Source organism: Oncorhynchus nerka, linkage group LG19, assembly GCF_034236695.1.
Source record: "Oncorhynchus nerka isolate Pitt River linkage group LG19, Oner_Uvic_2.0, whole genome shotgun sequence".
NCBI lineage: Eukaryota > Metazoa > Chordata > Actinopteri > Salmoniformes > Salmonidae > Oncorhynchus > Oncorhynchus nerka.
This window is the reverse complement of record NC_088414.1, coordinates 15,902,001-15,916,772: the sequence shown is the minus strand read 5'-3', so window position 1 is coordinate 15,916,772 and position 14,772 is coordinate 15,902,001. Positions and strand designations below refer to the sequence as shown.

At 43.7% G+C, this 14,772-nt stretch overlaps 1 protein-coding gene across 5 annotated transcripts in view; it reads left to right on the top strand.

The window, feature by feature from the left end:
• Positions 1–14,772, top strand: part of fcho2 (FCH and mu domain containing endocytic adaptor 2) — a 98,383-nt gene that overhangs the window by 39,327 nt on the left and 44,284 nt on the right. For all 5 annotated transcript variants that reach the window (XM_065004750.1, XM_065004748.1, XM_065004746.1 and 2 more), the window contains 2 exons: positions 1,350–1,448; positions 7,238–7,334. In XM_065004750.1, coding sequence (XP_064860822.1) covers positions 1,350–1,448; positions 7,238–7,334 — 196 coding nt within the window. The remainder of the gene's footprint in view (positions 1–1,349; positions 1,449–7,237; positions 7,335–14,772) is intronic.

The window sequence follows — 14,772 nt, the reverse complement described above, 5'->3', positions numbered from 1 at the left end:
GGCCGCCTCTCCCTCCAGTTCTCTGCTGCCAATGACTGGAACGAACTGCAAAAATCACTGAGGCTGGAGACTCTTTTCAACCTCACAAGCTTTAAGCACCAGCAGTCAGAGCAGCTCACAGATCACTGCACCTGTACATAGCCCATCTGTAAACAGCCCATCCAACTACCTCATCCCCATAATGTATTTATTTATTTTCTTTATTTCTTTCTTTCTCCTTTGCACCCCAGTATCTCTACTTGCACATTCATCTTCTGCACATCTACCATTCCAGTGTTTAATTGCTATATTGTAATTACTTCGCCACCATGGCCTATTTATTGCCTACCTCCCTTATCTTGCCTCATTTGCACTCACTGTATATAGGCTTATCTTTTTTTCTACTGTATTCCATGTGTAATGCTGTTGTATGTGTCGAACTGCTGTGGTTTATCTTGGCCAGGTCGCAGTTGTAAATGAGAACTTGTTCTCAACTAGCCTACCTGGTTAAATAAAGGTGTAATAAAATAAATACAAATTGTCAATACAAGCCTGACACTTATGAAATGCTTGTAATTATACTTCAGTATTCCATAGTAACATCTGACAAAAATATCTAAAGACACTGAAGCAGCAAACTGTGGAAATTAATATTTATGTAATTCTCAAAACTTTTGGCCACGACTGTACATTTTAGTATATATTTTGTAGTTAAAACCAATCTAATGTTGAGTATTTACCAAGGATTCTATCATTTTTGCCAGGCAAGACAGTTTGGAAATGGGGCGAAAATTATTTAGGTCACATGTGTCACCACCTTTCTGAACAGGGGGGTGTATATATACTTGCAGACCCAAGGGATGGTACCAGAAATAATTGTAAGGTTAAAGTTTCTGCGGAGGAGCAGAAAGCTGAAGCAAGAAAGGATCAAGCAAACCAGCCCTTTTTTTTTACATCCATCTTTCACAAGGCATCTAGCACGTCATAAGTAGAAAGTTGTTGAAATTAAAACAAAGATTCTCTAGAGGGGCAGGCAGTCAACTGGACCTGTAGCTTAAAGGAAAATCTTTTGGTATTTGTTTCATTAGTCCCATTGTTGATATAGTCCCAAAATATTTAGCATGTCAGCAATCAGGTTTTCAAGATACTCTGTGTAACTTTCAGAATACAAGAATACAGCAGGTAGGATGCAAAATGCAAAACATAAATCAGCCGGGGCCGTGTTTCCTGTTCAGGTCAAACGTCATGGAAAACTCGGGATCCTAACTCTTCTACTGGCATATTTGTTTTCCTCTAGTTTAGTGACTCCTAACTGTAAGGGGATGATTTGCTGCATATTTACTCCTTTGTGTTTTCTTTCTGTGTTCCAGAAATTTCAGAACATCGAGGAGAGCCACATCGTTCACATGAAGGACATCATTCAGTCGTACGCACAATCTGTTGACGAGACACACGTTCAGATCGGAGAGGTGAGTCAACACACACACATACGTACATTCACACACACACACACACACACACACACATTCCTGTGGGTGGGGTGGGGTTTGTGTCCTGTCCCCTTGCTCAGTGGGTTCACTGTTTGTCAGATGAATTAGTGTAGTCTTTGATCACTCTAATCGTTTAACTGAGAACCAGGAAGCCTTCCATTCAGTGGTTTATACCAACCAATTAAAAACTGATCAAAACTCCCTCTCGACCAATCTAAAACACCTTCAACATGCAACCAGAGGCACGGCATGCCAACTGTACTAGGCATCGCACTCTGATCTTAAGAAGTGTTTACAAAACTGTGTTTTGCTGTACATATAGTACTGAATCAGTGATAATTACAATGTTGATCATTCCAATTACAACATAATATCATTAAAAACATTTTATCTCAAATGTTTATCTTCTGTGATAGATATTTATAAAGAAGTTCTAGAGGTTTTACTACTTGACGGAATAGACAACTCAAAAGAAACTCCGCTCCACTGTGTGTGTACTGTGCAGTGGCTGTTGCTGCTGCAGTCCCAGTCGTGTCCACAGGGGGAGCCACAGCCCCACTCTCTGCCATAAAGCCCCAGTCTTACCATGCATTTGAACAGGAGAAGGACAACGTTGTTAGCTTGGCTAGGCTGGGCTGGGCTTAATTAAAATAGAGCCTAAAGGTGGGTGAGTGCTGTCCCAAACAGCTGGGAAATGACGCGCAGGCAGCCCAAGTAATTGTGATTCCGTGATGAATACCCTTCAAACCAGGTTGGAGGGGAGAGGGAGAGGTGGGATCGGAGCGAGGGAGGGAGAATGTGGCCACTCTAATCGTGCAAGATACTGCTTCATCAGTTAGACCACAGGCACTCAAACTTGGCCCAGATATGCAAACACGCACGCACACGGTACACTTACTTGACCAGCACTATAGACAAACAAATACACACACTGTCAATATACTGTACACACGCACGGGTGTCTTGCTCCCATTATTTTAGAGGGGGCACAAAGTGTGTGAGGATGGAATCTGCAATCTAGAACCATAATATTTTATGCCATGTAAAACAAATCCATTTTTTTTTGCATAAATTATCTTTACCTGTTAAATTGTCATTTCAATGTGGGTGTCATTCTGACTGTTGTAAAATCACACATCGCATTAACATGCCTATGATATTACATCCAAATGACAACATAGTACATGGGATCATAACATACATGATCAATACAGGCACATATCATGGCATCATAATATCATGATATTTGTAGATTCTTTATCATAAGGTGCCTGATTTACTTGTGAACCAAGTATTTTTTCCCCATATCTAAGCATACCTCTTGAGCTGTTTGTATCCTCCTGACTGATGCTTTTTTATTTTTTATTTAAGAAACCTAATTTGCTTCTCTGCTAAAATCTGGGTAAAATATTGAAAGGAATGTGAGTCTTATTACATTTATAATAGCTTGCTTTTCTAAAGTGTAGCCACATTTCCAGCAGGCATGCCAGCTAAGAGAGCAGCTTGTCTAACTATGACCTGATTGATAGCCAGAAATGGGTTGGTAGGCAGTTATGAGGTTGGGAGATTCCCATTCTAGCTGGCTAGCTGAAGCCAACTTCATAAGATTGCTAGGTGGCTGTTATTACAGAGAAACAACAAAACATTTTTGTTTGATTTATTCATCAAGAACGAATCAATAGGCTGCATAGCTTAATCAAATTCATTGACAAACATACCTCCTGTGAGTCCTGCCCATCACCGGCAGCTAAAATCAAATCAAATGCACCATTGTGCACTATGGAAGAAACCATGTACTAGGGAGAATGGGGGGGGGGGGGTACTTTTTGCCTGGTCCAGTGTGCCTCCTCAAAAATACAAATAATGATAAAACATGGGCTTAAAAATGAAGTTTAGTAATCTATGCAACGTTTTAAAACCGGGAAAATCGGATGTGCCCTTGTGCCCCACGCCTCTGCACACGCAAATGGACATTACACTGTATACACACATGGTCAAGTAAACGCACTCTTAAACAATCCATATTTTCCAAACACATCAACACACTTAAATAATTAATATGGTCTAGTGACTCAAACACACACACACATTTAACTGGCCAGGTGACCACAATGTGTACCGACATGCACACAGCCCCAGTTTGGCTGTTTGGCACACTGGCTAGCCTGGCGTTAAGTGTAGTTTCATGTTAACCTGGGGCTGGGGTCTAAACAGTGGCGTGGCATTCTGCATGTCTCAGCCATTTTCTAGTTATACTACCCCTCTCCTCTCTGGACATGAATAGAAACCACTAAAGACCACGGCATGGGAAAAGAGGAGGGAAGAGGGGAGGATGTAAAGAGACTGCATGGAAGTAAAGAGGGGATGTGAGGCCACACGGTACCATGCGGTTTAAGAGGAGAATGAGGTCCTCTGTAGCTCAGTTGGTAGAGCATGGAGCTTGCAAAGCCAAGATATTGGGTTCGATTCCTGAGAACACCCATATGTCGTTTTGTGGCATGTACTATTATTTATGTATTATGGTACTACTTCATTACTACTGCGTGTTTATTCTGGTTGATATTTTTACAACGATATGCCTCCTTGCTGTGCAGAGAGTCACAGGAGGGCAAGTGTGTGTGTGTGTGTGTAGTCTTTGTGTTTGTTGTGCGTGCAATGTTTGTATTTGTAAGCGAGCATTTGTGTGTGAGGGAAGTGCCCTTGAGTGCGAATGTATGTTTTTTTTTGTGCATGTGTGAAAAATCACTACCGGTAGAGAGGGGTTTGAGGGGGGTGTGTGTGTGTGTGTGTGTGTGAGACGCAGGTGATGAGATTACAGTGCATTTCCTCACGGCAGCAGTGAGCAGCTGGGCTAGAGCACCTGACATATCGCGTGTGCTGGAGTGAGCATTCGACCTCGCCAAGGCCCCCCCCACCCCCACCCCCCCGTGAGGGTGCAGGGGGCTAATGCACTCCGCCTTGCCGGAGGGGCTCAGGAGGGGGGAGGGGGAGACGTGTATGTATGGTCATGATAGTGGATGGAGGTACTCTGTTGTGCTTACAGTATCACGCACATCTGAATCGTTTGGCAAGATGGCACAGTCAGTCAGTCCCTGTTCGTCATCTGTCTGGTCCTTTTACCCTTCCCCGATACAGTCTCACACAGACACACACACACAAACCACTGACATCCACACACAAACGGCGCACACACACTGACACACACGCCACTGACATCCTAAACAAATAAACAAACACCATCCTTCCTGTGATAGCACCCAGAGGGCTTCAGGAAACCGCTCTGTCAACAACAAACCTACCGACACAAAACCATACCAAAATGTATTATGTAAGCCAGTCTCCACAGGCCATTGAGACACATTGTACAGAGATTTGTATATGTTTTTTAAATAACAGAGCAAAGCAAACACTGGGTAGTACAGTGTTTTAGAGGGAGTATACAGTGAAAAGCACAGAGCCATATTGAATGTGTCACTCCTTCCGAGCATTCTAAAATCAGAGACACCCAGAGAGCAGTCCCCAAGGACACGAGCTGTCACTCAAAACACAAACCATCACACACCACACAGCAAATAAACACACATTCTCCCTCCTTTCTCTCCGTCTCACACATTACTATCACACACACACACACACACACACACAGGCATACCCACTCTCTGTCACACACCCACTGCCCCATTTTTATTATTGCACAAGCACCTCCCAGTGTTACTACTACCACAGAGTGAGCCCTCAATGGACTCAATCAACACCCATTCAAGTGTGTCGTATTCCAAGTGTCTGCCTCTCTGCCTTCATTTCTTCAAGTAATTTTTTTGTTTATTCATATAATGCTAACTGTATTGATGCCATACCGTGGTCAAATACATGTGAAAATGCTTGAGCTGAGCTTGATTTAGTTTGCCCTGTACAAAATGGAACCAATGGAATAGTCCCAAAAGTGCAAACTCCAAGATAAAGATTCCATGAGTCTTATCAGAAGCTAGCAGATTCATTACTTACCAACAACAGCTGCAAATTCCAATAAAACAACATTTTTGAAGTTCACTTTCCTTACTTTGTCTAACACTTAAGTTGTGTGGGTCGATGCAGCATTTATTTAGTTTCATGGCACAAACGTTTGTTAGCATTCTTACACTGGCTTTATCCAGAGGGAGCAGGCCTGTTCAGGGCGGTTGCCGAGCAACACGTGCCTTGGAGGGAGAAAACGTTCTGCGTAGGGCAACAAATTCCCATGATTTGTGCATCTGTTCGAACCGAACAGCTAGGTTGACAGCTAAAATTGCTTTGAAAAAACTATGATTTCAGCTAATGAGGAGAAGTATCTCACAAAATGGCATTCACTAACCATAAACTATTTATAAACTCAGCAAAAACGTCCTCTCACTGTCAACTGCGTTTATTTTCTGCAGACTTAACATGTAAATATTTGTATGAACATAAGATTCAACAACTGAGACATAAACTGAACAAGTTCCACATACATGTGACTAACATAAATGGATTAATGTGTCCCTGATGTTACCCCACTCTTCCACCAAGGCACCTGCAAGTTCCCGGACATTTCGGGGGGAATGGCCTTAGCCCTCACCCTCCGATCCAACAGGTCCCAGACGTGCTCAATAGGATTGAGATCTGTGCTCTTCACTGGCCATGGCAGAACACTGACATTCCTGTCTTGCGGGAAATCACACACAGAACGAGCAGTATGGCTGGTGACATTGTCATGCTGGAGGATCATGTCAGGATGAGCCTGCAGGAAGGTTACCACATGAGGAAGGAGAATGTCTTCCCTGTAATGCACAGCGTTGAGATTGCCTGCAATGACAACAAGCTTAGTCCGATGATGCTGTAACACACCGCCCCACACCATGCCGGACCCACCACCTCCAAATCGATCCCTCTCCGGAGTACAGGCCTCGGTGTAATGCTCATTCCTAAACGCAAATCTGACCATCACCCCTGGTGGGACAGAACCGCGACTCGTCAGTGAAGAGCACTTTTTGTCAGTCCTGTCTGGTCCAGTGATGGTGGGTTTGTGCCCATAGGCAACGTTGTTGCCTGTGATGTCTGGTGAGGACCTGCCTTACAACAGGCCTACAAGACCTCAGTCCAGCCTCTCTCAGCCTATTGCGGACAGTCTGAGCACTGATGGAGGGATTGTGCATTCCTGGTGTAACTCGGGCAGTTGTTGCCATCTTGTACCTGTCCCGCAGGTGTGATGTTTGGATGTACCGATCCTGTGCAGGTGTTGTTACACGTGGTCTGCCACTGCGAGGACGATCAGCTGTCCACCCTGTCTCCCTGTAGCGCTGTCTTAGGTGTCTCACAGTATGGACATTGCAATTTATTGCCCTGGCCACATCTGCAGTCCTCATGCCTCCTAAGGCACGTTCACGCAGATGACCCTGGGCATCTTGCTTTTGATGTTTTTCAGAGTCAGTAGAAAGTGTCCTAAGTTTTCATAACTGCGACGTAAGCTGTTAATGTCTTAACGACCGTTCCACAGGTGCATGTTCATTAATTGTTTATGGTTCATTGAACAAGCATGGGAAACGGTGTTTAAACCCTTTACAGTGAAGATCTGTGAAGGTATTTGGATTTTTACGAATTATCTTTGAAAGACAGGGTCCTGAAAAAGGGAATTTTTTTTTTTTTGCTGAGTTTATATAATATACATTTTGGGGACAAAATTCTAACTTACTCAATCTGTAAACGAAAGGCACCTCTTGACCCGATGTGTTTGTTGCGTTGTCCCTCTGCAGGTCCATACAGAGTTTTTGGGGAACATGGAGAACACCTCTGTGGAGGGCTTGATACAGAAACTGTCTGAAAGTAAAGGAACGGGCAAAGAGAGACCAGGTAAGATGCCCTACACGCACATACACCTGCGATGATAGGAAAAACACGTATGCAGATGTATTACACACATCTTATTGTGTATGACTGGTGAAGCACTTCAGTGGTTAGGGGCTATTTTATATAATTTGTCTACTCCTTCAGTATGCCTGAATCTGACTGTGGATCAGTGGTTAGTTAGGGGCAACTTCTATACTTACTCCTTCAATGTGGCTGAATCTGACCCTGTATCAGTGTCCATTTATTAGAGGCCACTTCCTTGAAAGTAACTTTCTGTCTTTAAGATGGATAGGGGCCTATGATAGGGAGTTAGCCAATGAGAGAGCAGTAATGAGAGGTTGTATAAATTGTCATCTGACTCAATATATGTAATCTGCTGTAAAGGTAGGTAGGTGATATTCCACTTCGCATGTGACACCATGCAAGCTGGGACAGTGGTCGGAGCGTTTACACACATGATAACTTGGATATATACTGTGTCGATGTGCAGGGGTACGAGGTAATTGAGGTAGATATGTACATATAGGTGGGTGAAGTCACTAGGCAACAGGATAGATAATAACAGCAACATATATGATGAGCCAAAGGAGTGAATGCAGATAGTCCGGGTAGCTATTTGGTTAACTATTTAGCAGTCTTATGGCATGGAGGTAGAAACTGTTTAGGGTCCAGTGGATATTGACATCAATATCGCTTGCCATGCGGTAGAGAACAGTCTATAACTTGGTTGGCTGGAGTCTTTGACAATTTTCAGGGCCTTCCTTCCTTTTAGGGCCTTCCAATTTTTAGGGCCGTACGCACTATGTGGGGCCTTGCGGTCGGATGCAGCCAAGCGGTTGCCGTACCAAGCGGTGATGCAGTCAGTCAAGATTCTCTCAATGGTGCAGCTGTATAACTTTTTGAGGATCTGAAGGCCCATGCTAAATCTTTTCAGCCTCCTGAGGGGGAAGAGGCGTTTTCGTGCCTTCACGACTGTGTTGGTGTATGTGGACCATGTTAATTCCTTAGTGATGTGGACACCGAGGAACTTGAAGCACTACAGCCCCAACGATATGGATGGGGGGTGTGCACGGCCCTCGGTTTCCTGAAGTCCTTGATCAGCTCCTTTGTCTTGCTGACGTTGAGGGAGAGGTTGTTGTGGGCCTTCAAATTGACTGACCTCCTCCCTACAGGCTGTCTCATCATCGTTGGTGATAAGGCCTACCACAGTTGTGTTGTCAGCAAACTTAATGATGGTGTGTTACTTTTCCCAGCAAGAAAACCAAATACTGTTGCTCAAACAAAAGAGGTGGGGTTTTAGGAGTGGTTATAAAAGACACTCTTGGGGGTGTCCACTGAAAGTTGCATAGCAGCAACAACAACTGGGACCTAAAAACACCCACCATGAGCACCCACTAAATTAGTAAAGGCAAACCAAAATGAAAACCAACACCAAACTTAAAGACAGGAAGCAAACCAAAAAAACAAAATAAGAAAAAAGGTTTGTCTAGAAATAAAAAAATAGGGAGATCCAACTAAAGGTGTTAGTTAACCCTCCGCATCTCTCAAGACAATTGGAGCACTGCGCCAGCCACTCTTAAATAGCACCTGGGCTCGCACAGGTGAAACACCTTCCCACAAATGAGATGGCAAACAGCACCGGTGTAACATACAGTATACTGACTAACGAGGTGACACCAATAGATCCGCCCTACGTGCTAACAAACTATACGTGCTAAAGTCCAACTTCAAAACATGAATGGAAAAACCAAAGCCTGTAACAGTGTTGGAGTCGTGGCCCGTCAGGAAGTCCAGAATCCAGTTGCAAAGGGAGGTGTTCAGTCCTAGGGTCCTGAGCTTAGTAATGAGCTTGGAGGGCACTATGGTGTTGAACGCTGCTCTGTAGTCAATGAACAGCATTCTCATATAGGTGTTTCTCTTGTCCAGGTGGGAGAGGGCAGTGTGGAGTGCAATAGAGATTGCGTCATCTGTTGATCTGTTGGGGAGGTATGCAAATTGGAGTGGGTCTAGGGTATCTGGGATGATTGTGTTGATGTGAGACATGACGGGCTTTCAAAGCATTTCATGGCTACAGATGTGGGTGCTACGGAGTGATAGTCATTTAGGCAGATTACCTTGATGTTCTTGAGCACAAGGACTATGGTGGTCTGCTTGAAACATGTAGGTGTTACTATGGTGGTCAGGGAGAGGCAAAAAATGTCAATGAAGACACTTGCCAGCTGGTCAGCGCATGCTCTGAGTGCACGTCCTGGTAATCCATCTGGCTCTGTGGACTTGTGAACGTTAACCTGTTTACTCACATCGGCTGCAGAGAGCAAGAACACAGTAGTCTGGAACAGCTGGTGCTCTCATGCATGGTTCAGTGTTGCTTGCCTCGAAGCAAGAATGTAAGGCATTTAGCTCGTCTGGTAGGCTTGTGTCACTGGGCAGCTTGTGGCTGCGTTTCCCTTTATAATCCACGATAGTCTGCAAGCCCCGCCACATTTGACGAGCATCAGAGCCGGCATAGTAGGATTCGATCTTAGTCCTGTATTGACGCTTTGCCTGTTTGGCTCGTCTGAGGTCGTAGCTGGATTTCTTATAAGTGTCCGGATTAGTGTCCCACTCCTTGAAAGCGGCAGCTCTAGCCTTTAGCTCAGTGTCGATGTTTCCTGTAATTCATGGCTTCTGATTGGGATATGTCCGTACGGTCACTATGGGGACATCGTCATCGATGCACTTATTAATGATGCCGGTGACTGATGTGGTAAAACTCCTCAATGTTATCGGATGTATCCTGGAACATATTCCAGTCTGTGCTGGCGAAGCTGTCCAGTAACTTAGCATCCACTTCAGCAGACCACTTCGGTATTGAGCGCATCACTGGTACTTTTCTGTTTTGCTTGTAAAGAAGAATCCAAAGGATGAGCTATGGTAAGATTTGCGAAAGGGAGGGCGAGGGTGAGCTTTATGCATTTCTGTGTGTGGAGTAAAGGTGATCAAGAGTTTTGTTGCACAGGTGACATGCTAGTAAAAATGAGAACTGAGTCCTGTTTCCCTGCATTAGTCACTGGCCACATGAAGCACCACCTCTGGATGTGCATTTTCTTGTTTGCTTTCGGCCCTATAAAGCTTGTTGAGTGCAGTATTAGTGCCACCATCGGTTTGTGGTGGTAAATAGACAGTTACGAAAAGTAAATAGTATGGTCTGCATCTTATCATGAAGTATTCTAACCTGTGCGATCAAAAACTCTAGACTCCCTTAATATTAGAGATCGCACAACAGCTGTTGTAAGAAAGAGCACACACCCCTCCCCCCTTTCTTACCTGAGGCAGCCGTCCGGTCTAGATGATTTATGGAAAAGGAACAGCGAGATGTATATTATCCATGTTCTTCATCTGAGAAACATAGAATATTACAGTACTTCAGGTCCTGTTGATAGGATAGTCTCGAGCAGAGCTCTTCCAGTTTGTTCTTTAGTGTTTGTAAATTTGCCAATAGAATGAAGGGTGGAGGCGGTTTATTTGTTCGCCAACATAGTCTTGTCAGGATGCCGGCTCGTTTGCCTCTGGCGCCGTTGCTTTCTCTTTCGAGTGCCGGGGATTAGTGCCTGGTCCGGAGAAAGCAGAACATCCAGAGCTGCTGACTCATTGAATTCGAAATTGTCATCCAAATCGAGGTTAGTGATCGCTGTTCTGTGGTTCAGAAGCTATTTTCGGTCATTGGAAATTATGATATATAAGTCAAAATTGTGTGTGTATATATATATATATATATATATATATACACACACACACACACACACACACACACACACACATTGCTGTGTTGAGGCTGAAGACTGAACTAAGCAGCCAGAACCAAGCTCTTCTGGAGGTCAGGAGCTCAACTTTGGCTCTTGTGTAAACTACGACATGCTACAGTAATCAAGGGAAATCTCTCCAAATGGTGTAACTCCTTCTCCCTCTCTCTTGCTCGGTTGGTCTTGCACTCTCTCGCAAACTCGTCTGTGTAAAACCTTGCGTGTCAGGAGTTTATTAGCTCCTAATCTTAAAGCCAATCATGGTAGGCCTAAAGAAAGTGGGTTGATTATCACATTCGGGAAGTATTCAGACCCCATGACTTTTTCCATTTTGTTACGTTACAGCCTTATTCTAAAATGGATTAAATAGATACAAATCCTTAGCAATCTATACACAATACCCCATAATGACAAAGCGAAAACAGGATTTTAGACATTTTTGCCTCTGGCAAAATGAGGCATAGAAATACTGTATTTACATACGTATTCAGACCCTTTGCTATGAGACTTGAAATTGACCTCCGGTGCATCCTGTTTCCATTGATCATCGTTGAGATGTTTCTACAACTTGATTGGAGTCCATCTGTGGTAAATTCAATTGATTGGACATTTGGAAAGGCACACACCTGTCTATATAAGGTCAGAACAAAAAACAAGCCATGAGGTCGAAGGAATTGACCATAGAGCTCCGAGACAGGATTGTGTCGAGGCACAGATCTGGGGAATGGTGCCATTTCTGCAGCATTGAAGTTCCCTAATAACCAAGTGGCCTCCTTCATTATTACATGGAAGAAGTTGGGAATGACCCAGATAGAACATCTCTGGAGACCTTAAAATAGCTTTTCAGCAACGCTCACCAACCTGACAGAGCTTAAGAGGATCTGCAGAGAAGAATGGGAGAAACTCCCCAAATACAGGTGTGCCAAGCTTGTAGCGTCATACCCAAGAAGACTCAAGCCTGTAATCGCTGCCAAAGGTGCTTCAGCAAAGTACTGAGTAAAAGGGTCTGAATACTTATTTAAATGTGATATTTCACTTTTTATTTTGATTAAATTAGCAAACATTTCTGAATCTGTTTTTGCTTTGTCATTATTGGGTTATTGTATGTGTATATTGATGAGGGGGGAAACTAATTAATACATTTTAGAATAAGGCTGTAACCTAACAAAATTTGGAAAAAGTCAAGTTGCCTGAATACTTTCCCCAAGGCACTGTAAATATGGCAAGGATAATGGGGCATCATTCACATCTTTACCTGACACATCCTTCTCTCATCTCCATATTCATAAATAGCTTATGCCATCCTTTTGACTCCTGGTGAAGGAGTTATCTATGGTTACAGCCGATGTTGTGTTATGCATTGTGGCTTTCCCAGGGGCTTGCGCCACATCCTATCATGTAGCCGACACAATGGGCCCAACTTGGGGTGTGTTTGTGTGTATACAAATGGTGACCCTTGACCTCTGTGTCCAGACGTGGCGTCCGGACAGCAGCGGCCTTCATTTTGTTTTGACAGCAGAATTAATTGAGGGCTGAAAACAGTTGTAAAATTCCTCCCCTTATCAGCCGAGGCCGTGTCAGAAAAATAACCTGCCTGTCCCTTGATGAAATAGCTGAACGGATGGCCGGTCCAGTGCCTTTTAGAGAGAGGGAGCTTGAATAAACTTTCTACTGCGGAAACAATCCTAAAGTGACACGCTGCGAGGGTGGGTGGGTGGGGGGTTCGCAGTGTTCACCGATATCCAGCTGAGCTGTCAACTGGCTGCTAGCCAGACACGCAACCCCTCCGCCCCTCTCCCTCTCTCCCCGCTCCGCTCCGAGCACCATATGAAGCATATGCAATTTAAAAAACCATTCTCCGCTCATGTGTGACTCGACTGCATGCTTCTCTCAAAGAGAGAAATAGAAAAGAAACCTCTTCCTCTATATAAACAAAGTCGTCTGTCTGTTTATGAAATGTTTAAACGGTTCCCAATGCCGCCTGTGCAGATTTAGGTAAGATTAGCGTGTCTAGTTTGTAGGTTTTTTGCTGTAGTCCATGTATGCGTAAATATTGTCAGATGCAATTTTAGGATGCTGTCAGCGAAAGGTTCCTGCATTGTTCTTGCTTTATTTCAGGCAATAGCCGTTTTGGTCAGTCATGCAATGTGGAGTAGCCTAAGTATAGGCTTTAGAAATGTTCTTTCAAATATGTTTATTATTCTCTTAGAATTGGTTACTATGGGGTGTTTGGCAATGGCAGCAACTGTTTAATACTTTTGGAGATTATGGTAAATGTAAGTGTTCCCTCTTGGCTAAGTAAATATACCTGCTTCATGTCAGCACTGTGTGGATTAGGCATTGAGCAAGGGTCTCTCTCCCTCTCTCCTCTCCTCTCCCGTGAACTAGTTCCTGGATGAGCGTAGCGTTTGTGTTTTGATTGGAATGGAGCGCACACACAAACAGCAGTCACGTCAGTGTGTGTTAGCCGGCGGTGAAGAGCTAACGGTAGACGGTCTGATATTGCACAGTAGAGTAGATCGGTCATTGGTGAACTCTATCCACTTCACTTGGCGTGATGCGTGCCTCTCGTGACTCGCCGCTTCCATGCGCTTCTCCAAGCTCCACGCGCCCTGAACAATGCGTCATTTCTGCCCGCGACTGACGTTCTCTGGGGAAGGCTGCATTGAACCGCTGTTGCCGTATATGTTTGACTAAAATATCATTAGCTTTGTTTTTTCAGGTCAAGGCATTTGGGTTCCATTGAAATAAAATCATGCCCAAGGCTGGTCTCCTCCCCTCTCTTCTTTCTCTTTCCATGGTCTGGTATAGGCTAGTAAACGCAGACTGTGTGTTGTGCATGAGCTTTTAAAAAGATAAATACAAAGGAAAATGCCCAGAAAGGCACTTGGAACGGATCTGTGTTCTGATGAGTAGGCTGTGTAGTCACGGAATCCCAACATTGCTTTATCAACGTTCGAAATAGATAACAAAATGAATAAAATCATAGTTATTCCACACCTACTATAGTCTATACCACTTTAATCTTATGTTAATAGGAATTCATTTATTGTTCATAGATTATTCCTCTAAAAAAATTCACGTAAAACAAGGTAAAAGTCACCATTTCACACTAGCTTTTGACTGTCTGACTTATTGTGCCAATGTCATATGGGGCCTTGTACTATTGACACGCATATTCATCGTGAGTGTTGCTTTTCCCCACAGCTTTTATTTTTTTTATTCAACCTTTATTTTTTAACTAGTCAAGTCAGTTAAGAACAAATTCTTAATTACAATGACGGCCTACCCTGGCCAAACCCAGACGACGCTGGTCCAATTGTGCGCCGCTCTACGTGACTTCCAATCACGGCCGGTTGTGATACAGCCTGGAATCGAACCAGGGCCTGTAGTGACGCCTCTAGCATAGAGATACTAGAGGCATTTTCTCAAGACTCGTGGCATTCCAAGTGAAAGAGCTCAGAGGTAAATATGCATAATTGATGAACATTAAATTAAGCAAGATCTTTGTTGTTTTTCGCAGGGGGTTTTCTTATTAATTTATGTATGATTTTTAATATTTTAGTTTATTTTTTAAAATCAAGTTAGGCTCCAAATTACATCAAGGTCATTCCTCCAGGCAGACTTGACCTTTTTGTTTTAAAAAAAAAAAACATGTC